The sequence below is a fragment of the Moschus berezovskii genome, chromosome 16 (genome assembly GCF_049115385.1).
Source record: "Moschus berezovskii isolate FMDL1 chromosome 16, NW_MosBer_1.0, whole genome shotgun sequence".
Classification (NCBI taxonomy): Eukaryota; Metazoa; Chordata; class Mammalia; order Artiodactyla; family Moschidae; genus Moschus; species Moschus berezovskii.
This window is the reverse complement of record NC_142475.1, coordinates 72,143,282-72,167,691: the sequence shown is the minus strand read 5'-3', so window position 1 is coordinate 72,167,691 and position 24,410 is coordinate 72,143,282. Positions and strand designations below refer to the sequence as shown.

At 37.4% G+C, this 24,410-nt stretch overlaps 1 protein-coding gene across 1 annotated transcript in view; it reads left to right on the top strand.

Moving 5' to 3' along the window:
• The window catches only part of NKAIN3 (sodium/potassium transporting ATPase interacting 3), a 563,225-nt gene that overhangs the window by 281,814 nt on the left and 257,001 nt on the right, over positions 1 to 24,410 (top strand). The window contains exons 2-3 of the mRNA XM_055432401.2: positions 15,921 to 16,058; positions 22,631 to 22,711. Coding sequence (XP_055288376.1) covers positions 15,921 to 16,058; positions 22,631 to 22,711 — 219 coding nt within the window. The remainder of the gene's footprint in view (positions 1 to 15,920; positions 16,059 to 22,630; positions 22,712 to 24,410) is intronic.

Below are 24,410 nucleotides of genomic sequence, written 5' to 3'. Positions count from 1 at the left end.
AATGAAATGAGTTCAAGTTCCTGCTTTGCCTCAGAATAGATAGGACCTATGTCATTAGTTCCCTAATAAAGCGTATCAGTGGAATTCTGTTTCCTTGAAATAAGACTTCTTTAAATTCCGTAAGAGGAACACATAATAGAGGCAATATATTATTTGAGATCAGAAATATCTTTGGAAGATGTCTTTCTGGCAGAACGGTAGAATAGTTTCCCTGAACATCACTGCTGTTAAAAAACAACTGTGAGTGTCAGATTTAAAAGATGTTTTAGTTGCATCAGTGAGTTAGCAAGAAACTAAGTTCTTCTAAACTTGAACTTTATTTTCAAAACTCAGAGAATGGAGAAAGAGAAATTTCAAATGACTCTCCAATCTGGGAGTCTGACAGAAGACCCTTCTCATAAAACTGGAAGCCCACTCAGATATAACCTCAAAGTGACGGTGAGAAGTAGAGCAAAGCCTGTTCCCAACAGACGAGCAAAGTGGTCTGCCTCCAGCCTTAGTCTCGGGCTGTGCAGGTGGCTCAGTGGTAAAGAACCCATCTGCCAGCACAGGAGACCCGGGCTCAATCCCTGGGTCAGGAAGACTCCCTGGAGTAGGAAATGGCAACCCATTCCAGTATTCCTGCCTGAGAAATTCCAGGGACAGAGGAACCTCATGGGCTATGGTCCATGGGGTTGCAAAAGAGTCTGACAGGACATAGGGACCAAACAACAACAACCTTAGTCCTAGGTAGAAAAAAAATTAAAACAGCTCCTCAGTATTCATTAACATAGATTAGTCCTCACATGGATTTGTACACTAAATTCACACCACTTGAGAGATACAAATAAAAGTCCAAAAGAAAAGAAAGTCCTTTGGGGTGGGAGAGGGGTTAATATGTCTTCAAAATAAATCACGAAATTTCCCAAAGATAAAGTTCCAAGGAAGTAGATTCACAGTAAACAATTCAGAATATACAAAGAACCAAGGGACCATACCTATAAATCAAGGATTAATCAAATGACTGAATCAAACTCACAAAGATTAAGCTCACAATGATTAATCAAATAACTGAATCAAACTCACAAACTCGTGTCAGGCACAGAACAGGAAAGAAGCATAAATTAAAATGCTCCAAGAAATAAAAGAGAGGTTGGAGCTAAGGAAAGAGCAAAATGACTAAGCGTATTTGAAAAAATCAAATAGAATGAATGGAAAAATATACATAATATTGGGGCTCCCCTCGTGGCTCAAACAGTAAGGAATCTGCCTACAATGTGGGAGGCCTGGGTTTGATCCCTGGTTGAGAAGATCCTCTGGAGAAGGGAATGGCTACCCACTCCAGGATGCTTGCCTGAAGAATTCCATGGACAGAGGGGCCTGGTGGGCTACAGTCTATGGGGTCGCAAAAAGTCAGACGTGACTAAAGGGACTTTGCATCCATTCATATGTAACATTAATTTTTTTTTTAATTTTTAAATTTTTATTTAATAAATGGTAGAAAGCACAATGCCAAAAACATTAACAGTTAAAATTTCACCAAATGAAAAATATACTATAGAATACACAGTTGTAAAAAGCTACATTAAGTTATTTTACAACTGCCTCAAGCAGCAAAAAGAAAAAAAACCCAGTGCCATATCTAAGTTATCCCTCTCTCAAAATAATGCCATTTATGTTATAAACCATGAGCATCCCATTAAAAGACAGGAACTGCTTTTGTTAATTCATATATATATATATATGACTGTATCACTTTGCTATACAGCTGAAACAAACACAACACTGTAAATAAAATATAGTACAATATAAAATAAAAATAAGTAACAGACCTTTGGGGCTTTACACCGAGTTAGAGTTCCTATCAGAGGGATAACAGCACCACAGCCGCACTGAATCCTCATGAAGGAGGCACACGAATGACTGGATTACAAGAGTTACAGGAATGAGAGCTGCTCACTTCCCAGAAACTACAGCTCACAGAAAACCATCAAAAGCACGAGATACAGACCATTTACTTATGAATGTGTAAAACTCAAGAAAGTCCACATTATTCCTACAACATGTTGAAAGTGCTTCAGAATTCACACAATACTAATTTTCTTACGGTTCTGGTTAAATTATATATACCAATTTATAACAAATGGTAAAATCTGTAACTCTGTTCAAAGTTTTAAAAGATTACTTAAGAATAGTAAGTTTTTTAAAAATCAGTGAGTGGGTTTACCAGATTTAAAAGAGTGGAGAGAAATAATGAATGGGAAAATAATTTGGGAAGATATTATACAAAATGCAATTCAGAAAAACAAGAGTTAGAAAATATAGAAGATTAAGAGACAGGAAGATGGAATGAGAAGTTCTATGTTCCTGAATAGAGTTCTAGAAGGGAAAAAAAGAAGAGAGGCAGAATATAAGTGTAACAATTTAAAGAGGATTTTAGCTGAGAATTTTCCAGAACTGATGCAAAGCATCACATCAATCATCATGTTATGGAAGACCAAAATTTACCAAGAAAGATACATGAAAAGACACAAAATTACATCAGAGTCAATCCTCAAAGCTTCAAGAACATAGGGAGATTTTTAAGTCTATTGGAGAGATCTGGAGGAGACATTACCTTCAGAGGAAACATGATTAAACAATAGCTCACTTCTAACTAGCACCTTTGGGATCCAACATATTTTCGTTATGCAGAAAGTAAAATAAATTTAATGGGAAATGTTTTTAAGTGTTGGAATTAAATAAAGATACTTTCAAGTGAAGAAAAATGGAGAGTTTGCCACCAACAGACTCAATTTAACAAATGTAAAAGTATATTCTTCAGGGACTTTGCTGGCAGTGCAGTGGTTAAGACTTCACTTCCCAATGCAGGGGGTGTGGGTTTGATCCCTGTTCAGGAAACTGAGATCCCATATGCCTCAGGGCCAAAAATCCAGAACATAAAGCAGAAGCAATATTGTAACAAATTCAATAAAGACATGTAAAATGGTCCACATAAAAAAAAAATCTTTTCAAAAAATATAGATAAATACAAGTATATTCTTCAGGAAAGAGTTTTCCAATAGAGAATGTCTGAGAAATGAGGTCAAGAAGCAGGTATATATATGGGTAAATCAGACTTAAATATTGATTAAATAAAATAATAACAATAATAATGCCAAGATATAAACCTGTATGCAAAAATACTGATTTGGGAAATTATAGTGTTCTAAATACTTTGGCCACCTCATGCGACGAGTTGACTCACTTGAAAAGACTCTGATGCTGGGAGGGATTGGGGGCGGGAGAAGGGGACGACAGAGAATGAGATGGCTGGATGGCATCACCGACTCAATGGACATGAGTTAGAGTGAACCCTGGGAGTTGGTGATGGACAGGGAGGCCTGGCGTGCTGTGATTCATGGGGTCGCAAAGAGTCAGACACGACTGAGCGACTGAACTGAACTGAACTGACCTGAAGATTGTATTGTTTGAGAAAAAGGAAAAGATGATTATTAAGTTCAGACAATGATAATTTATGTATATATGCTAAAAGTCTAGGTTGATTATTTGTATAAAAGAAATAAAGCATTGAAACTAATAAGGGGATAAAATGAAATGGGAAAAAACTGAAATTTCAAAAGAAAGGATGAAAGTAGAAGTAAAATCCTAGAAATGGTAAGAAAAAGAAATACAAAGCAAGGATAAAATAAACAAATCCAAATAATATAAACGAATCCAAATACATCATTAATCACAATAAATATAATTGGACAATAAAAGACAAAGATCCTCAGGCTGTACTGAAAATAGTAAGCCATATACTTACGTCATGCATTTGATGTGAGTTGCTTATAGATGCCATAATGACAGTCATCACGGTTTTTAATCCACTTTTCTCATTTCTCTCTTTTAATTTGCATATGTACACTATTTACATTTAATGTGATTCTTGATATATTAAGGATTAAAATCTAAAATTTTATTTTGTGTTTTCTGTTCACATTATTTTTCATTTTTCATTTTCTGCCTTCCTGTGGGTTATTTGAACATAGCTGATGAAGACAGTTTCACTTCATATTTAAATAAATAAATAAGTAAATAAATATACCACATTTTATTTATCCATTCACCTAATGAAGGAAATTTTGGTTGCTTCCAAGTTGCACCAATTATGAATAAAGCTGTAATGAACATCTCAAAAATAAATAAATAAACCATAGCTATTGGCTAGTGATAACTGTGAAGAAGGAAACAAAAGGCAAGTGTACACCAGAAACACCTCAAGTGTTGTCTAGGGTTTTCACTAGTTCCGTAGTTAGGGACAGGGTCCACAGTCAGTGGGGTGCTGCATCTTTCCAAGGATATGAACAGCAACGGGACACTCAGCAGCTGCTACATAGTAAACTAGGAGTGGCAAGAGGAAAACAAAGAGAACGATCAAAAGGAAAGTGAACAGTTGAAGTTCACCTGCCTTAACACCATCAACTGATTATCACTTAAAGGTCTATTGTACATTCTAATTTTCAGGTGAGAAGGCTTCTGTATAGCATAAATACTTTGACATATTCAAGTTTTTTCCCGTATTATTTTCTAAAGAAGAAACATTTAATTTCCTTCCCAAATGAAATGTATACCTTAAAGGAATTCTTTTAAAAAAAGGAATTTTACAGGTGGTCGCCACAACAAATAAAAATGTGAAAAGGCACTTAGGGAAACTTTCCACCCATAACCTTCTCTCTGTCTTCTCATGCTGGGTTGCCATTTCAGCCAAACCTCCGTGGGAGTCTTAAATGCCACAGCAGGCATACTCCCGCCAGCTGTTTGTGGGCTTGTATAGGTCACCCAGCCTAGGGGCTCAACTTTAGTGTTCTTGGATCCATTATGGCTCCACTGGAGGGTTGAAATTTAATCTTCAGTCGCTGTTCTGTAACAAATTGGTACTTTGGGCTTTTGCTAAATTTGCCTTCTCCCTGGCTTGAGCTATTCATGAACTGGAACTGTGTTTTTTAAGGTCAGCTTCAACCTGGCAAAGTTGGAGGAGCTGGGCTGCAGGATAATTTCTGGCAGGGGAAGGATGCTTAGAAGCTTAATCAAATGATGTAATCGTCCTCTTTAGAGATCAAGGGACATCTTCAAACAAATACTGACAGATTATTCCCTCCTGCCTAATTTTTGTGAAATTTTTACCCAAAGCATTACTGACTCTGTATGAAAAGAGGAGGCAGAGCGCTCATCACCTGGTTTCTTTATGGCATTATTTGTTTTATGTCTCTGTCTGTATCTGCAGGGCTAGCAGAGAAGTATGGAAATGCCTCTCTGGACAAGAACCTGTTGGTAAAATGTAAGAATCTTTTTTTCAAACCGTGTGCTATCAAAAGAGATATTTTTAAAGTTTACTCAATTTTAAGAGCCTCATTTTGCAAAATTAAACCCTACAGTTTGAAACTTTGCACATTTAGTTAAGCTAACTGGGTCGATATGAGAAGTTGTTAGAATAATCCCTAACAGTCGATCAGTTCACTCAGTCACGTCCAACTCTCTGCGATCCAATGGACAGCAGCACGCCAGGCCTCCCTGTCCATCACCAACTCCCGGAGTTCACTCAAACTCATGTACACTGAGTCAGTGATGCCATCCAAACATCTCATCCTCTGTTGTCCCCTTCTCCTCCCGCCTTCAACCTTTCCCAAAATCAGGGTCTTTTCAAATGAGTCAGTTCTTTGTATCTGGTGCCCAAAGGATTAGAGTTTTAGTTTCAACATCAGTCCTTCCAATGAATATTCAGGATTGATTTCTTTTAGGATTAACTGGTTGGATTTCCTTGCTGTCCAAGGGACTCTCAAGAGTCTTTTCCAACACCACAGTTCAAAAGCATCAATTCTTCGGCAATCAGCTTTCTTTATAGTTCAGCTCTCATATGCATACATGACTACTGGAAAATCCATAGCTTTGACTAGACAGACCTTTGTTGGCAAAGTAATGTCTCTGCTTTTTAATATGCTGTCTAGATTGATCATAACTTTTCTTCCAAGGAGCAAGCATCTTTTAATTTCATGGCTGCAGTCATTATCTGCAATGATTTAGGAGCCCAAGAAAATAAAGTCTGCTTCTGTTTCCACTGTTTCCCCATCTATTTGCCATGAAGTGATGGGACAAGATGCCATGATCTTCGTTTTCTGACTGTTGAGCTTTAAGCCAACTTTTTCACTCTCCTCTTTCACTTTCATCAAGAGGCTTGTTAGTTCTTCACTTTCTGCCATAAGGGTGGTGTCATCTGCATATCTGAGGTTATTGATATTTCTCCCAGCAATCTTGATTCCAGCTTGTTCTTCATCCAGCCCAGCATTCCTCATGATGTACTCTGCATATAAGTTAAATAAGTAGGGTGACAATATACAACCTTGATGCATTCCTTTCCCTATTTGGAACTAATCTCTTTTTCCACCTCAAGTTCTAACTGTTGCTTCCTGACCTGCATATAGATTTCTCAAAAGGCAGTTCAGGTGGTCTGGTATTCCCTTCACTTTGAGAATCTTCCACAGTTTGCTGTGATCCACACAGACAAAGGCTTTAGTGTAGTCAATAAAGTCGAAGTAGATGTTTTTCTGGAACTCTCTTGCTTTTTGGATGATGCAACGGATGCAGGCAATTTGATCTCTGGTTCCTCTGCCTTTTCTAAATCCAGAACATCTGAAGTTCACGGTTCACATACTGTTGAAGCCTGGCTTGGAGAATTTTGAGCATTACTTTACTAGGGTGTAAGATGAGTACAATTGTGCGATAGTTTGAGCATTCTTTGGCGCTGCCTTTCCTTGGGATTGAAATGAAAACTGACCTTTTCCAGTCTTGTGGCCACTGCTAAGTTTTCCAAATTTGCTGGCATATTGAGTGCAGCACTTTTAGGATTTGCATCATATTAAGACTTTAGTATCATCTTTTAGGATTTGAAATAGCTCAGCTGCAATTCCATCACCTCCACTAGCATTGTTCGTAGTGATGCTTCTTAAGGCCCACTCGACTTCACATTCCAGGATGTCTGGCTCTAGGTGAGTGATCACACCATTGTGATTATCTGGGTCGTGAAGATCTTTTTTGTATAATTCTGTATATTCTTGCCACCTCTTTTTAATATCTTCTGCTCTATTAGGCCCATACCATTTCTGTCCTTTATTGGCCCATCTTTGCGTGAAATGTTCCCTTGGAATCTCTAATTTTCTTGAAGAGATTGCTAGTCTTTCCCATTCTATTGTTTTCCTCTATTTCTTTGCATTGATCACTGAGGAAGGCTTTCTTATCTTTCCTTGCTATTCTTTGGAACTCTGCATTTAAATGGGTATATCTCTCCTTTTCTCTTTTGATTTTTGCTTCTCTTCTTTTCACAGCTATTTGTAAGGCCTCCTCAAAGAGCCATTTTGCTTTTTTGCATTTCTTTTCCATGGGGAGGGTTTGATTCCTGTCTCCTGTATAATGTCATGAACTTCTGTCCATACTTCATCAGGCACTGTGTCTATCAGACCTAATCCCTTGAATCTATTTGTCACTTCATTTATACATTTTACACTGTATAAATGTAAGTGATTTGATTTAGGTCATACCTGAATGGTCTACTGGTTTTCCCTACTTTCTTCAATTTCAGTCTGAATTTGGCAATAAGGAGTTCATGGTCTGAGCCACAGTCAGCTTCTGGTCTTGTTTTTGCTGACTGTGTAGAGCTTCTCCATATCTGACTGCAAAGAATATAATCAATCTGATTTTGGTATTGGCCATCTGGTGATGTCCATGTGTAGAGTCTTCTCTTGTGCTATTGGAAGAGGGTGTTTGCTGTGACCAATGCATTTTCTTGTCAAAACTCTGTTAGCCTTTGACCAGCTTCCTTTTGTACTCCAATGCCAAATTTGCCTGTTACTCCAAGTATCTCTTGACTTCCTACTTTTGCATTCTATAATGAAAAGGACATCTTTTTTAGGTATTAGTTCTAGAGGTCTTGTAGGTCTTCATAGAACCGTTCAACTTCAGCTTCTTCAGCATTACTGGTCGGAGCATAGACTTGGATTACTCTGATATTGAATGGTTTGCCTTGGAAACGAACAGAAATCATTCTGTCATTTTTGAGATTGCATCCAAGTACTGCATTTCGAACTCTTTTGTTGATTATGATGGCTACTCCATTTCTTCTAAGGGATTCTTGCCCACAGTAGTCAATATAATGATCATCTGAGTTAAATTCACCCATTCCAGTCCATTTTAGTTTGCTGATTCATAAAATGTCAGCATTCACTCTTGCCATCTCCTGTTCGACCACTTCAAATTTGCCTTGATTCATGGACCTAACATTCCAGATTCCTATGCAATATTATTCTTACAGCATCAGACTTTACTTCCATCACCAGTCATATCCACAACTGGGTGTTGGTTTGCTTTGGCTCCATCTCTTCAATCTTTCTGGAGTTATTTCTCCACTCATCTCCAGTAGCATATTGGGCACCTACCAACCTGGGGAGTTCATCTCTCAGTGTCCTAATCTTTTTGCTTTTTCCTGTTCATGGGGTTCTCAAGGCAAGAATACTGCAGTGGTTGTCCATTCCCTTCTCCAGTGGACCACGTTTTGTCAGAACTCTCCACCATGACCTATCCGTCTTGGGTGGCCCCACACGGCATGGCTCATAGTTTCACTGAGTTAGACAAGGCTGTTATTGTTGTGTGTGTGTTAGTCACTCAGTTGTGTCTGACTCTTTCTGACCCCATGAATTGTGGCAATCAGGGTTCCTCTGTCCATGGGATTTTCCAGGCAGGAAAACTGAAGTGAGTTGCCAAGCCCTCCTCCAGGGGATCTTCCCAACCCAGGGATCAAACTAGCATCTCTTAGGTCTCCTGCATTGGCAGGCAGTTTCTTTACCACTAACACCACCTGGGAAGCCCTAGAAGGAGCACCACATCATGAAACATCCCTCTGTGCTCCCTGTGTTATTTCTATCTCTTGTGAGAGAGCTCATTTCAGAACTTAACCTCATTAAACAGTGTATATTTTGTTGCATGATTTCAGAGTAGTATAGGAGAAAGGATGTAGGATCAGGACATAAAGACGCTAGACTGTTCTCTGATGCTCATCAGTTGACTCTTCTGAGTTTCTTTATATAAGGATAATAATGTTTATCCTATTTTGTTAGCATCAAATTAGATTAATGAATATGGAAATATGTAAGCATTAATACTGTCCCATTCATAGTATTGCTATTCTTTCAGGCTTTAGAGCACTTTTTTTCAATTAGGTGGCTTCTCTGCCACACTGAGAAATTGGTGAAATAGTCGTCACTCAACCAGTTGACATGCTGAGTCAGTGCAGGAGATACACTGAAGAATTTTCCCAACTGAATTTGTGGTTCATAAATGCCCTTCACATGAATCTTTCAGCTCATTGGCCTCCATAAATCTGTCCATGGGCAGTGCAATATCTGTTCCTTTTTAAACAGGAAACTTGGTATGTTACCCACGGTTTCTTATTTCTTCAAAAAATAGACTTGCAACACAACACGTGGTTGTTTTCTGATTTCCCAAAATTGCTTACTTGACCAAGTAGTTTATATCTTTCTGATTGAATTGTAAGAGTAGAAAGTGCTCATTCAATTTCCTTGAGATACAGGGATTCAAAATATATTGACAGAATTCAAGAAGCCTTTTCAAATGTTCTGGAGACAGCGCCCGAATAAAGCTAATTCAATGAACAAATTTCAACAGACACTTGACATTAAGAAAATACTCTTCCTCTGAGCTCTCAAGGTTCTGCCTTCCCTAGCTGCAAATGCATTAGTAGTCATTCAGGCCACTGCAACTTGCTTTTACTTTATTCATTTCACTAAATTATTGGTTTCTGGTTTCACTGGAATAATAGCCCTTGCCATCTAACTGCTACCAAAAATAATACTAAATCATGCAGAAACTGTGAAGCCCTTAACACAGTTGTTTTCCTCATTGGGTAAACCAAATCATGAACAGGCTATATCTGAAATTCCTAGGTCCATCACAGTCTGTGCACATCCTAAGCCTCAGTTACCTGTCTATAGGCAAGAGAATTCTCTCCAAAACAGCACCTGCTTTGACAGAGTGGTAAATCTGCAGGTTATTAGGACTTTTGTGGCACATCTCTATAAGTAGGCTCATGATACAAATGCTACTGATCCTTCTATTTATTTTTTTAGAGCCATGAAAAAGTATTCTCAGATTATGGCTTAAAACATAAGATTGTAATTTGGTCTAGGCCAGGTCTATGAACATAGAAGTTTTGAATAATCAATCTTGAGCATGAAAAGTCCATTGAGATTGAGTAGCTATGAGATTCTAGAACAAAGGAAGCAAGGATGATGGTGGTAGAGCTGAGGGCTACACTGACCTTCCAGACAAAGATGAACCTCTTCTAACACCAAAAGTCATTTGAAATGGTCTGGAACATATTGATTTAGCTAGTGCATACACGCTCAGTCGTGTCTGACTCTTTGCAACTCCATGGACTATAGCCTGTCAGGCTCCTCTGTCCATGAGATTTCTCAGCAAGAATATTAAAGTGGGTTGCCATTTCTTCCTCCAAGGGATCTTCCCAACACGGGGATCAAACCCGCTTCTCTTGCATCTCCTGCATTGGCAAGTAGTCTTTTCACCACTGCGCCACCTGGGAAGCCCCAACTTAGCTAGTAGTAGTGTTAGTTAGAGCTTTTGCATTCTTCCTTTTTATGAAAGATGAACTTCCTGAATCCCTAGACTACAGGTTATATAGAAGAGAGTATCAGTTATACAATAAGCTTTAATTTTGGTGTTTTAGGAAACCATCGTTTAATTGAATACCTTCCTATAATTCGACTAACATGAGGAACACTGGTTTGATCTATTTTATTGTGTCTGACTCTATTTAGCAGGGAAAAGTCCAAGAGAAATGGAAGTTAAAGGGAGCTCACCTTTCTCACTGTGAAATTCCGCCTCCAAGGGTATTTACTTCTTAAGAATGAACATTCCTACCTAGGTTTTGTTTAGATAGAAGCATATTATATAGATCCAACTGAGGTAAATGTCTAGGAAAATATCTGGTCACCTGGAGTTTTTATAGCTCTTTAATTAAGTATAAATAAATTTCCACAATTTATAATAATTATGAGCTATTAAGCAAAACACTGTGTTAAATATAATATATGGATCAATAAGAAAGTTACTGTATTTTACAGTGAACTAAGTCAGAAAGAAAGCAGCAAGTGTCATATATTAACACATGTACATGGAATCTAGAAAACTGTGTAGATGATAATATTTGTAAAGCAGAAATAGAGACACAGAGGGAGAGAACAAATGTATGGATACCAAGAGCTGGGGGGGCCTGTGGAGAAATTGGGAGATTGGGATCAATATATACACACTATTGATACTATGTATAAAACAGATAACTAATGGGAACCTACTGTGCAGCCCAGGGAACTCAACTCACTGCTCTGAGGTGACCTAAATGGGAAGGAAATCCAAAAAAGAGGGGATATATGTATATGTAAGGCTGATTCATTTTGCTGTACAGCAGAAACTGACACAGCAGTGTAAAGGGAACTATACTCAAAAAAAAAAAAAAAGACAGAAAAATTGCTGTATTTTACATGTGTCCCTGTTTGTCTCTATCTACATTATCTGGGCATAATAAGGAAATAGGGACCTTTATTGTGCTATTGGGGGTATTTGTGGTTAATTTGAGGTGCAGTTAATGATTCATAGATTTACAGGAAACATTTTCACCTTGGAGCCTGACAGAAGGAAATGCCTGACCTGCAGGAAGAATTTTAAAACATACATCTTCCCCTTGCCATATACACAGAGTTTACATAGAATATTCAGCCCCTTGTCAGTTCTGTTATACTTTACAGGGTCAAATTGCACTTATATTTTCATAATCATAATGAAGGCTTCCGAGCTTTCTACAATTAGATTCTGAAAGTTACAAGCCAAGTTACATTTTTATTATAATGAGTATGAGATAATTCCCACGCTGTCCCAAGTATGACGTCGGGTTACATTTCTCTGTCTATAGTTCTGGTGTTGCCATCCAAGGAGAATGTTTCAGTGATTTCTTTGCCTTTACATTCAAAACCATGCCCAGTTTTAATTTTAACCATGTTTTTGAACCATACTTCCTTTGCATCACTTATTTGGTCTCCTTCCATTCCTTCCTTCCTTCCATCTTATTCAGATTCTGTCTGCCTTTATTTTTCAACTTGTTAGGAATAGATTCATATTCTCTTCCATCACATTCTTGGAGCTTCCAGAGTCTTACTTACGCACTTGACCTGTCCCCTAGAAAAGTTCTTTACGCCACTGCTTCCTGTTCTGTTTTTAAACTGGGGACTGGTTAGTTTTGCTTTCCTCTGGATTGCTTGTTCCTTTTCTAGTTTCTTGAATTCTCTATCTTGATTTAAAACTCAGGTTCTTCCAGGGTCTCGTTCATTCTCTTCTGTGCTGTGGCATCTCTACAGAGCTCTCTGTCCTCTGCTGTCATCTGGGCCAGATGCTTCCTCTTGATACTGCATCACACATTTGATGACTTCCTTCCGCTGTTCTCCTGAGTCAGAACCACTGTTTTATAGGTGCCGTGTTCAGTGGTGCAGAGGTAACTATTTAACCATAGGCTCTCATTACAAATAAACAAGACCTTGATTTCTTAGTGCTTCTTGATGTCCATATTGTGGGTAGCCTATCCTTCTCCAGCAGATCTTCCTGACCCAGGAATCGAACCCAGGGTCTCCTGCATTGCAGGTGGATACTTTACCATTTGAGCTACGGCTGCTGCTGCTGCTGCTAAGTCCCTGAGCTGTCAGGGAAGTCCATGTTGTAAATATACTGGGCAAAGTCACGTTCCCAAAGCAACATCATTGATAGAGGAGTTGGGAAGAGATGTACCTGATCTACCCTCCCCAGCCTGTACCAACAGCTTAAGCATGGTACTGATGAGACCATTTTGACAGACGTGTTTCTAAAATATATTCTTATGTTTTTGAGTTAGCAAAGCAACCGTGGTATCACTTAATTTGATTCTGTGGCTCTCAGTCATCATTATTAATGTCAAGCTCTAAGGCAAAAAGTGCCATCTCTAAAGATGATGACAGTAAGAGAACATGTGAAAGTCTGTTGTGTCTGACCCTGAGACCCCATGGACTGTAGCCTGCTGGGCTCTTCTGTCCATGGAATTCTCAAGGCAAGAATACTGAAGTGGGCACCTGTTTTCCCTTTTCCAGGGTATCTTCCAAAGATAGGGATCGAACCTGAGGTCTCCTGCATTGTAGGTGGATTCTTTACCATCTGAGCCACCAGGGAAGCCTGAAGAGAATATATTTGCCTCTAAACTAAATGGCTTAATAACCGAACATGGAAATTAGATAAAATAAGTAATACAGAATGCAATGGTATTTTATTTACCTTTAGAGGACTTTTTGTCTTTGTTGACTTTTTCAAACACAATACTCAAATCTAATTTTTATGATTTGTATAGTTGTTTTAGCTGTCTCTCGCCTGGTACTTTATATGACCTCCTTATTTGTTTGTTTATGACTTTTTATTTGTGCTTTGATTTCAAATCACTGTAAATCCATTTTAAGTTATCAGAGAATAAGTATTAATAAGTAGAGAAACAGGGTTCATAAAGAGTGCAGATTTTCTAATGACTAGTGTTAATTTGGCTTTCCTTTCATTGTGTATTTAATATCATAAAAGAGAATGCTATTCATGAGTCTTCTGACAGAAAAGAAAATGGGTATTTCTGTTTGAAAAGTTCACTTTAAAGGTATTTGTGATACATGATGGCTTTAAAATCGGGTTGCTTTTCATGATGGATTGCCTGCAGCTGCTCTTCAGGATTTTGTGTTTTTTTTCTGAGCATATCCATCCTGTTTGGATACAAGCCCCCACATATTTACATCACTGATGGACCAATAAGTAGAATGCTGCATTTTTAGGGGAAGGTTCTTGGGAACTATTTACAGTCAGGAGCAGAAAAGCAGGGGGTTGAAAACATGGTGCTGCTTCTTACCTTGCTCTGATTATTTTGAGTTTTAGTCATTCCTGTACATCCTCCTGTTTGCGAGTGCAGGGGTTAGTGACAAATCACTTGATGATCAGGAAATACCCATGAAATGAATGTGGTTCTGGTGTGGTTGTCTTGAGGTATTTGCTCATTTCTCTTTCTCCTCCACATCTTATTGAAGGTGAATCTAAACCAAGGTAAATTCAGCTTCCTGGATAGAGGACATTTCTTTATGTCCAAGGAAATTAAAGTTATTCAGGCATACACCTGCCACATAACTAAAAAGAAAAATACCTAGGGTACCATTTTCTTTTCAAACTTGCAGTTTCTAGTGCCGGCAGGATGGTTGATCAGTGGGTCATTTTCTCAGAATTACTAATTTATCAAAGTTAATGTAGAAGAATGCTTCAAATGCATTAAGATCCATGTCCAAACACAGCAGGTGGGATTATAAAATTTCTAGATATAAAGCATAATAAATATTATTTGTACATGATAATTACATTGTTGACATTCACTGGACTATGTGAAATTCATCTGTTTCATCATAAAGAGTATAAGTGTATACTTTAGTATATTTTAGAGTTGCTTAAAAATGTAATTGTATCTAATGCAAATATAATAAACTGTGACATGTCTAAAATTGTCATTACCCTATAATTTTTATCTGGGTATTTAGAAAGGATTATACCTAATTGAATAGTACTTCCCTGTAGCTCAAATGGAGAAGGAAATGGCAAACCACTCCAGTATTCTTGCCTAGAGAATCCCATGGACCGAGGAGCCTGATGAGCTGCTGTCTGCAGTGTCGCACAGAGTCAGACATGACTGAAGTGCCTTAGTATGCCTGCATGAATTGGAGGAGGAAATGGCAACCCACTCCAGTATTCTTGCCTGGAGAACTCCAGGGACAGAGGAGCCTGGTGGGCTGCTGTCTATGGGGTCGCACAGAGTCGGACACGACTGAAGCGACTTAGCAGCAGCAGCAGCAGCAGTAGCCGTAGCTCAAACAGTAAAGTATCTGCCTGCAATGCAGGAGATAAGGGTTCGATCCCTGAGTTGGGAAGTTCCTCTGGAGAAGGGAATGGCAATCCTCTCCGTATTCTTGCCTGGAGAATTCCATTGACAGAGAAGCCTGCTGGGCTACAGTTCATGGGGTCGCAGAGAATTAGACACGACTGAGCAACGAACACACACACACAGATACCTAATTGAAGATGAATTTTCATGTAAATATATTGTCTCAATAAAATGTCATTCAAAGGAAATATGAAACTCCAGTGTTAGATTGGGAACTAAAGTAGATAAATAAGTAAGCTCATTTTGAAAAATTAGTTATCATCGTTAATGTAAATAAGTTTAAAGTAAATAAATAAGCTTCATTTTGAAAAAGTGGCTAGTCATTATAATCAATGACAATCTAAAGAAAAAGAAAAAAAGATTTTATAATTCATATTTTACATAAGAAGGTATAAATGGGGGAGTTTTTGTTATTTTTGTTTGTTTGTTTTCCCAAGTATTAATAGTACTGGCATTGAAGCCTAGAGTTACTGCTCTAAGTATGTTATAACTAAGCCAGTCATTTTACTAAAAATAGTGATAGGTTAATATTAGAAAATATAATATCATAAAAGATTTACTACTATAGAAAAGGATTTCAGGAATATATCTCTAGCACTCCAGAAAGGCTTAAAATCTATTTATAGTTGAAATCCTGATATTCAAAGTAATTTTAGTATTTTTTCTGAGAGACATTGCATAAAGCGATACATGAAATGGGTGTCAAAATCTTAGTGATAAGTGTCCATAAGTGCAATTGAAATTGACTTTGCTGCCTTCTCCAACTGTGAAGCCAACATTAATGTGGTCTGATGGTGCACAAGTTATATACTTACGGACTCTCTTTGCTTTGTTGCAGCTCTCAGCATTAGAGAGGCAGATCTTTGACTTCCTTGGCTTCCAGTGGGCGCCCATTCTTGGCAATTTTCTACATATAATTGTCGTCATATTGGGTTTGTTTGGAACCATTCAGTACAGACCTCGATATATTGTGGTGGTAAGTCTTATTTTTAACTTGTCTTTTCATATAAACACTGCAAAACTGTTAGGAGAATAAGAAAATTATTTCAGTTTTTCTTTCTTATATAATTTGGCTTGGCTGTGCTGGCCTTCATTACTGAATTCTATGGAGAGATGATTATCTGTAGGGAAGAAGCCTCAGTGAATGTTTACAACGAAAGCAAACAACGTGACTATGAGTGTGAGATTCATAGTGTAACTGAAATCAAGATTCACAAGGAAATTTAAGATGAGTTTCAATAGAGGGTGACCTGTGGTCTTGATGTTAGATGATATGTAAATGTGCATTAACTATCATTTCAATCACGTGTGTCACTAACACTAAAAAGCAAACTTGCCTAGCCATAACTATTTACTAACTGATAAAAAGCTATTTAGTTTTAATTGATGTAATAAATGCATGTGCATTTATTTCATGAAGTGAAGTGAAATTCGTTCAGTCATGTCTGACTCTTTGCAACCCCATGGACTACAGAGTCAATGGAATTCTCCAGGCCAGAATACTGGAGTGGTAGCCATTCCAGTTTCCAAGGGATCTTCCCAACCCAAGGACTGAACCCAGGTTTCCTGCATTGCAGGCAGATTCTTTACCATCTGAGCCACCTTTATTTCGTACTTATCCCCTAATTTACACCATACTCTATATTACTAAACATTTCTCAACTTTGTGAAGATAAATTTGAAACAAACCCATGCTCAAAACTATCACATACATGGTCAGAACACCCTCCATTGTAGGAAAATTTAATAAGGAATATTCTGTGCTCCACATTTGATGGGAAGTTATTTTCAGTAATTAGTTCTCTTTTCTAGAGGGGAATATTTTAGGCTACATGTGTGTATAAGAAGGTTGTGAGAAATACCAAGCAAATGTAAGGAATTGTAATGAGGAGTAACACACTCTAAAATGCTCACTGAACCTGAATAAATATACAGTGTTCAGTAGAATTAGTGAATATTTTCCTGCAATGCAAGTGATTGCATCACTAGAAGAAAACCAAAAGACTTAGCGGCATGCCATCTTCCTGTTTTGGTTTAATTCAATTACTCCTATCAAAAAGAAAAAAGTTATAATGCATCAACTCTCTGAGTCTCAAAACTCGTTTTGGGAGTATCTTTCCTCGCATCACACAGAAGTGAAGGTAGCCAGCTCACAGCAGACTGCGCTCAAACTTGCTGCCCTGGGTACGGGAGAGCATTTCTGTCCCTCGGTTGACTGCAAGGGCTAAACAGTTCCTGCTTTATTCTTCTTCCCTGAAAGAGAACCTCTGCAAAGCCACCGTATGATCTACTAGAAAGGTGTTTCACAGAGTTGGGCCTGCAGCATGAAAGACTTTAGTATGCATAATGTTAAACTTTTATTGAAGTCTGTGTGTGCTCAGTTGCTCGGTTGTGTCTGACTCTTCGTGACCCCATGGATGGTAGCCCACCAGGCTCCTCTGTCCATGGAATGCTCCAGGCAAGAATATTGGAGTGGGTTGCCATTTCCTCCTCCAGGGGATCTTCCTGACCCAGGGATCAAACACATGTCTCTTGCATCTCCTGCATTGGCCGGTGTGTTCTTTACCATTAGCGCCACCTGGAAAGCCCCGAGATTCTGCCCTAGAATTATTTAAATCTTTATTATTTCATGGATAATAACTTAATCAAGAAGTTTTACATTACTTTAAAGGCAGAAATGTTAGCTAAATTTATATTTTTTGAATACAGATTAACACTGGAATTAAAAGTAACCCCAAACTTCCTTTAAAAAATATAAAAAAAAAAAAAGGAAAGAAAGCCAAGTAAGTATGCTATGTCCATAAGTTCGTTCTTTGGACTTTTATACAAAGGTCCACATCCAAAGAACTGCTATTTGCTTTCATTTAATTATTATACAGCAATATATGGGGCTTCAGATGACTCAGAAGATAAAGAATCTGCCTGCCAATGCAGGAGACACAGGAAACATGGGTTCGATCCCTGGGTCAGAAAAATACCCGGGAGGAAGAAATGGCAATTCACTCCAGTATTCTTGCCTAGGAGATCCCATGGACAGAGGTGCCTGGCAGGCTATAGTCCAAAGGGTCACAAAGAGTCAGGCGTGACTGAACACACATGCACTCTGTACATAGGGAAATATCCCTACTATGTCATCATAAATCTTCCACCAGAGTTACTGTTCAGAAAGGCAATAAAGAGTATAAGGTTCATATTCAATGGTCTCAGATTTAAATTCCCTTGGACATGAATACTAAACTCCAAAAACTGTTGGAACAATGAGTGAGCAAGAAACAGATTCCTTTTAAAAAATAAGTGTAACATATTGTGTATACTACTATTTCTAATTGATACGCGTGTGAAGGAACTAATGAATGGTCTTCTTGGTAATTGAAAAACAAGCTCGGGAAGTAAAAAATAATTTATGTTATAGACAATTGCTCAATGAGAAAAAAAATATACTGGGAGACTTCTAAAGTTCAGTTCAATTAAAAAATGCTGAAATATCCTCATAAAACTATGCAATATCCTGGAAGCCACATAGAACAACATAAATGGTTTTTCATCTTTATAGGCACTGTCTAATTAAATTAGGATTTAAAGTATGTGTACTGAACATAAGCAAAGTAGGATAAATAGTTGATAGATTATATAGAGATGATGGGTAAATAGATGGATAAATAATCATGCAGAGTGATTTCTTCTTTACTTTGAGAAGTTACGTCGTCTATACTGCAGGTCTATCTATGTGACTGTCTGAGTCTGTAGGCATACTCCATGATGACCAAAAGATATTTGTTAAAAATGGAATGTATCTCTTTTTTTAAATTCTAGTTTCAATTGCATAAATAAGTTTGTTGTTATTCAGTCACTAAATTGTGACCTACTCTTTGCAACCCCATGAACTATAGCCCACCGAGCTCCTCTGTCCATGAGATTTCCAGGCAAGAATACTGAAGTGGGTTGCAATTTCTTTCTCCAGGGGATCTTCTGGGACCAGGGATCAAACCTGTGTCTCCATTAGCAAGCAGATTCTTTACCACTGAGCCACCAGGGAAGCCCTAAAAAGAAATTAATCCTCATCAAAAAGATGACAAGGAGGATAGCCAGTATCTTATACCATATGTTGTCCTGATACTTTTTCTACCTCAGCGAAATTCCTTTGGATGTGTTTTTAGTGCCGCTGGAAATCCTTCCTTTTTGCCCTATGTACAGATTTGGGTCTCAGGCGCAGACTGACGTATGAAGTTTCCATCTCAAAGCAATCCAATATTCAACCATACAGATATTCTTTCTTCTCAACAGGCCAATGTATTAAGATAAAGAAACTTACAATATTACTTTTATTTTATTTTATTTTTTTTTGGATATAGCTTGCCAGCTCAAACTGTCACTTTATTTTTTTTTTTTTAAATAATTTTATTTAAAAAGCACAAATGCAAAGAAATGAACAGAGGAAAATTTATGCGTCGAACCTGGACTGGTCACTTATGATAATATACATGCTACAATTCCATTCTCTCCAATCATATTACTTTTAAAAATCCTGATGTCATAATGTATGACACATTAATAGCAAAATAAAAAAAATCATTTCAAAAGTATAACTGGTTATAAAATACTTATGAATGAAGTAAATTTTTGATAAATTGGTGAATTGGTCATTTGATTAAATGGAAAATTTGGGGAAGTGTTAACTTGCAAATTAACCTGTAGTCCTTTTCCTAATTTTTTTTCAAATGAAGCTTATCATTTGATGCCTAAGCACTCCAGCTCTGGAGTCATATGATGCCTAAGCACTCCAGCTCTTGCCAGAGTGCCTGTCCTAAGTCTGACACTAACTACATGATCACATGATTACCTCTCTACCTTGGTCTTAGTGTGATGACTGAATGACTTAATCTATGTAAAGTGCTTAGAAAGGAACAATAGAAAGCAGCTCGGTAATAACTGTTATTGTTAGGAATTTCAGAGCTGACAGTTGGAATCTATAGTACTCAGCCTGATCATTTTATCTTTGAATGTTCAGAAGTGACATCAATAGTACAACTTGTGATATATCAGAATACACTTCCACCATGAAGTTTGTGCATTGACTTTAAATAGATTTGCCTCAATATTCATTTTCTGTAACTCTGAGTTGATTTACCTTTCTAAAAGAATCCTTGGGGTGTAGGTTTGCAGCCCTAATAATTAAGAACTATGTGGTTTTACAGTTAATTCAGTTCATTTTCTTACTTCCGTCCTGCTTTATTTTATGTCCTCCCCTTAACCTTTGTCCCTAGATTTTTCCTCATGACTTAGTGGTCTGCACTGCTCTTTTACTCAGTTATCTCCATAATTAGACTTATGTAGAATGAAAAAATGTCTGATACCAGATGCCATCTTATTAACATCTTTAAAATTTTGTTGTGGCTTTATGACTTTATCAGTTTGCAAAAATCATACATTGAGGATGTAGGTTAGCTATTTTAAGTATTCACAAGAATATTTTGTGGGTCAGAAAAGTGCATTTCAATGCATTTGGTGCATTTTTAAGAAAACATCTACTACACGCTCACACTGAAAGACTCTTTAACAGAAAATATCAGCAGATCAACAGTATCTGCTAATACCAAAAGCCTCAATGTATATTTTAACTGATGTTAACTTTTTGGCACATTTTCCAACTCCTCTATATTTCTAGTGATTTTGGAGCCTTAACTCATTATTATAAATGTATTACTCTTTAAAAATCATAAATGATAAAGATAAAAAATGTAAATTGAATTTTAGAGAAAATTTAAAAGCTTCTGATAAGGTTTCTAGTAAGGATATGGCTGTTTTATAGTGTTTAAAATTCATGAGCCTATTATTTGGCAGAGCATAGAAGAAACTAATATTAATAAATTATTTTAATACTTAGTTTAATATTGACAATAAGTTATTTCACCATTTATCATGATTTAACAGTAGAAAGCAATAATTGAATTAGCATGTCTATTTAAGAATTCATAGATTTTTGTAGTAAAATAAAATGAGTGAGCACCCCATTGTATTTGGTGTATTCATTGTGCTGCTGTGGCAAATTCCTTCCTCATTCAAGCTGTCCTATATGTCAGTTTTCCAGACCTTAGTGTCTTTGTCTGCTTGAGAAAGTGACTGGATGCAGAAGGAGGAAAACAAATATCATGTGTCAATGCATGTATGTGAAATCTGGAAGAATGGCACAGATGAGCCTATATACAGGCCAGGAACAAAGATGCAGATGGGGAGAACAGATTGTGGACACAGTGGGGGAAGGCGAGGGTGGGGCGAACTGAGAGAGCAGCATTGACAGACATGCACCGCCATGTGTAACCAGCTAATGTGGAGTTGCTGTACAACACAGGGAGCTCAGCCCAGCGCTCTATGATGGCCTAGAAGGGTAGGATGGGTGGTAAGTGGCAGGGAGGCTTCAGAGGGAGGGGATATATATATATATATATATATATACTTACAGCTGATCCACGTTGTTGTACAGCAGAAACCAACACAATATTGTAAAGCAATTATCCTCCAATTAAAAATAAAAAATTAAAAAAAGAAAAAGAAAGTGACTGGATGAATTGAACCCTGAGACCATCTCCTTTGATGAGTCTTTTCAGTCTGACTAATACTCTTGAGAAAGGCATTTTCTAATACATAATACATTCATAAAACCAATGACTCAATAAGGCTGGCATGTTTAGAGAGCTTGGGGATGTAATTGGAAGGTATTTTCCCATTATGGAAAAATGTTGCTTATTTGCTCATCCTTAATCCTAGTTATTAATTCCTATGCTTTTAAAAAAATATTTCACATGCTCATGTTATAGCCTATCATTATATTAGAGGCATACATTCCATTCAATAAAATAGTCCAACAGTTGAAAGTTGGTTAACTTTACTCCACATGTCCATTTTCCCACATGATTCTCAGTGATATGGAAGTGAAGGGTTTTGACTGATATTCCTAAAACCATGATGATTTAATATTATAACTAAAAGCTAACTAGCTGATTAGATGGGCTTCCCTGGTTGCTGAGATGGTAAAGAATCTGCCTGCAATGAGGGAGACCCAGGTTTGATCCCTGCATTGGGAAGATCCCCTGGAGGAGGGAATGGCAACCCACTCCAGTATTCTTGCCTGGAGGATCCCATGAACAGATCCTGGTGGGCTACAGTCCATGGGGTCACAAAATTAGTTGAACACGACTGATTAGCTGACTAGATAGCCCACAGAAAATTTGCATAATTGTAATCCTTGGAAAAGTTAGTACTCAGAAATCAAATCAGCACTTGGATTTCACTTGCATCTGCAAGCCAGCAAAGCACTTTCAAAATAAATCTAGTTTTATTGACATCTACTGAAAGCAGTAGAAACTATTGGATTTTTAATTTCTAGAAATCTTAGGGGACCCCATAAGGAGCACTCTTTTCTGAGCATGCCCTGTTTCATCCCAGAAGACAGATTTATTGAATTTTTTATTATCGACCTATTGAATATACATTCCTTTCATCTCCACATTTTTCTTCTTTTTATCCCCCCTCCCCACCCTTTCTTTCCAGTATACAGTGTGGACTGCCCTCTGGGTCACCTGGAATGTGTTCATTATCTGCTTCTATTTGGAAGTAGGTGGGCTCTCTAAGGTAAGTTCATGATGGTTTTAAAGTACACTTTTAAAGAGAGTACACTAATAAATAATCTAAGTAACATTACAAATGGAATACTAATATATATATACATCTTTACAGTGTACATATATTAAAAATGAAATACTAAGTATATATAACAATCTAAATAACATTAAAAATGGAATACTAATATATATGCATATATACAGTGACTTAAGCAGCATTACAAATGGAATACTAAGTGTATGTAGTAATCAGAGCAACATTACAAATGGCATACTAATAAATATGCACATATACAGTAACCTAAGCAGCATTACAAATGGAATACTAAGTATATATAGTAATCAAAACAATGTTACAAATGGAATACTATTCAAAAAAGAGTTTGGATAACATTCAGAGAAGAATGACCTTGGGAGCATGTTAATAACAATGAAACTCCAAAACAATAGCCTTATAATTTAGTTTGTTAAGCTGCAGTGGGACTCAGCTTCCAGTGTATACTCGTGTCTGTTTTAAAAAGCCTCTCATCCCAGCGGCCACAAGCCCCAAATATTAAGTGAAAAATGGCTTTAAACATTCTTGTGTTTAAAGTGGGGAAAGGGATTGACCAAAATGTACATGTTCCGTTCCGTTCCGTTCCGTCAGTCGCTCAGTCGTGTCCCACTCTTTGCGACCCCGTGGACTGTAGCCTACCAGGCTTCTCCATCCATGGGATTCTCCAGGCAAGAATACTGGAGTGGGTTACCATTTCTTTCTCCAGGGGATCTTCCCGACCATGTAACAGATATGAATAGTAAGTTGCCATCTTTGCTTGAATATTAATTCTGAGAAAAAAGTTTGAGAAAGAAGGAAATATTCATTATATTTAAAGGGAGCATATGTTTACTAACAACTGTGTACATCAGTGTGGTGACTCCTCTGTGAATCCTAATCAGAGTTGTCTTTATGCAACATGATACAAATGTTATTTCTGTCTGTCTAGAACTCATGTCAGCAAAGCTCACAATTTTCATTATGACTCTTGCAGAACCAGCTTTTGATTACCACCCAAATGGAAGAGCACCTTAGGTTAAACTTCTCGTTATGTTTCTTAAGTATTTTTCGCATAAACCAGTGCAGTTGTTGTTTGAAATCTTAGAGAAGAAGCTTAACAGTATAATTACAAAAAGAATAAGAAAGTTTTAACGTGTTTTTCTAGGTTTCTTGTTTTCAAGTATCTTTGTGCCAACTTATTCTATTGTTGCATAATAATGTCAGATTTTCTTTAAGTATCATTTATGTTTTAGATCTTAGAAACATTTGCCTTGACCAGCACAGAGACTTTTAGAATTGTTAGGCTCCACTGAAGTCCATAGGGTAATAAAGAATTTTTGATGTAGCTCCAGTATTCTTGCCTGGAGAATCCCATGGACGGAGAAGCCTGGTAGGCTACAGTCCACGGGGTCGCATAGAGTCAGACACGACAGAGCGACGGAACGGAATGGAATGGAACGGAAGCAGCAAAGATCCCTGAAGGGTTTTCTCTACAACCTTCAGAGTTGATTGTTCTACACTATAATAATTTTATAATTAGAACTTGTCATCATTTTCTTGCATTTGTAGATGTATTCAGGAACAGAAATGACATTCCTAAAACTGAGTTACATAGAAATGCACTAACATCTACCTTTAGTATTTGTGCTATTAATTGCATTTCACCACTAATTTC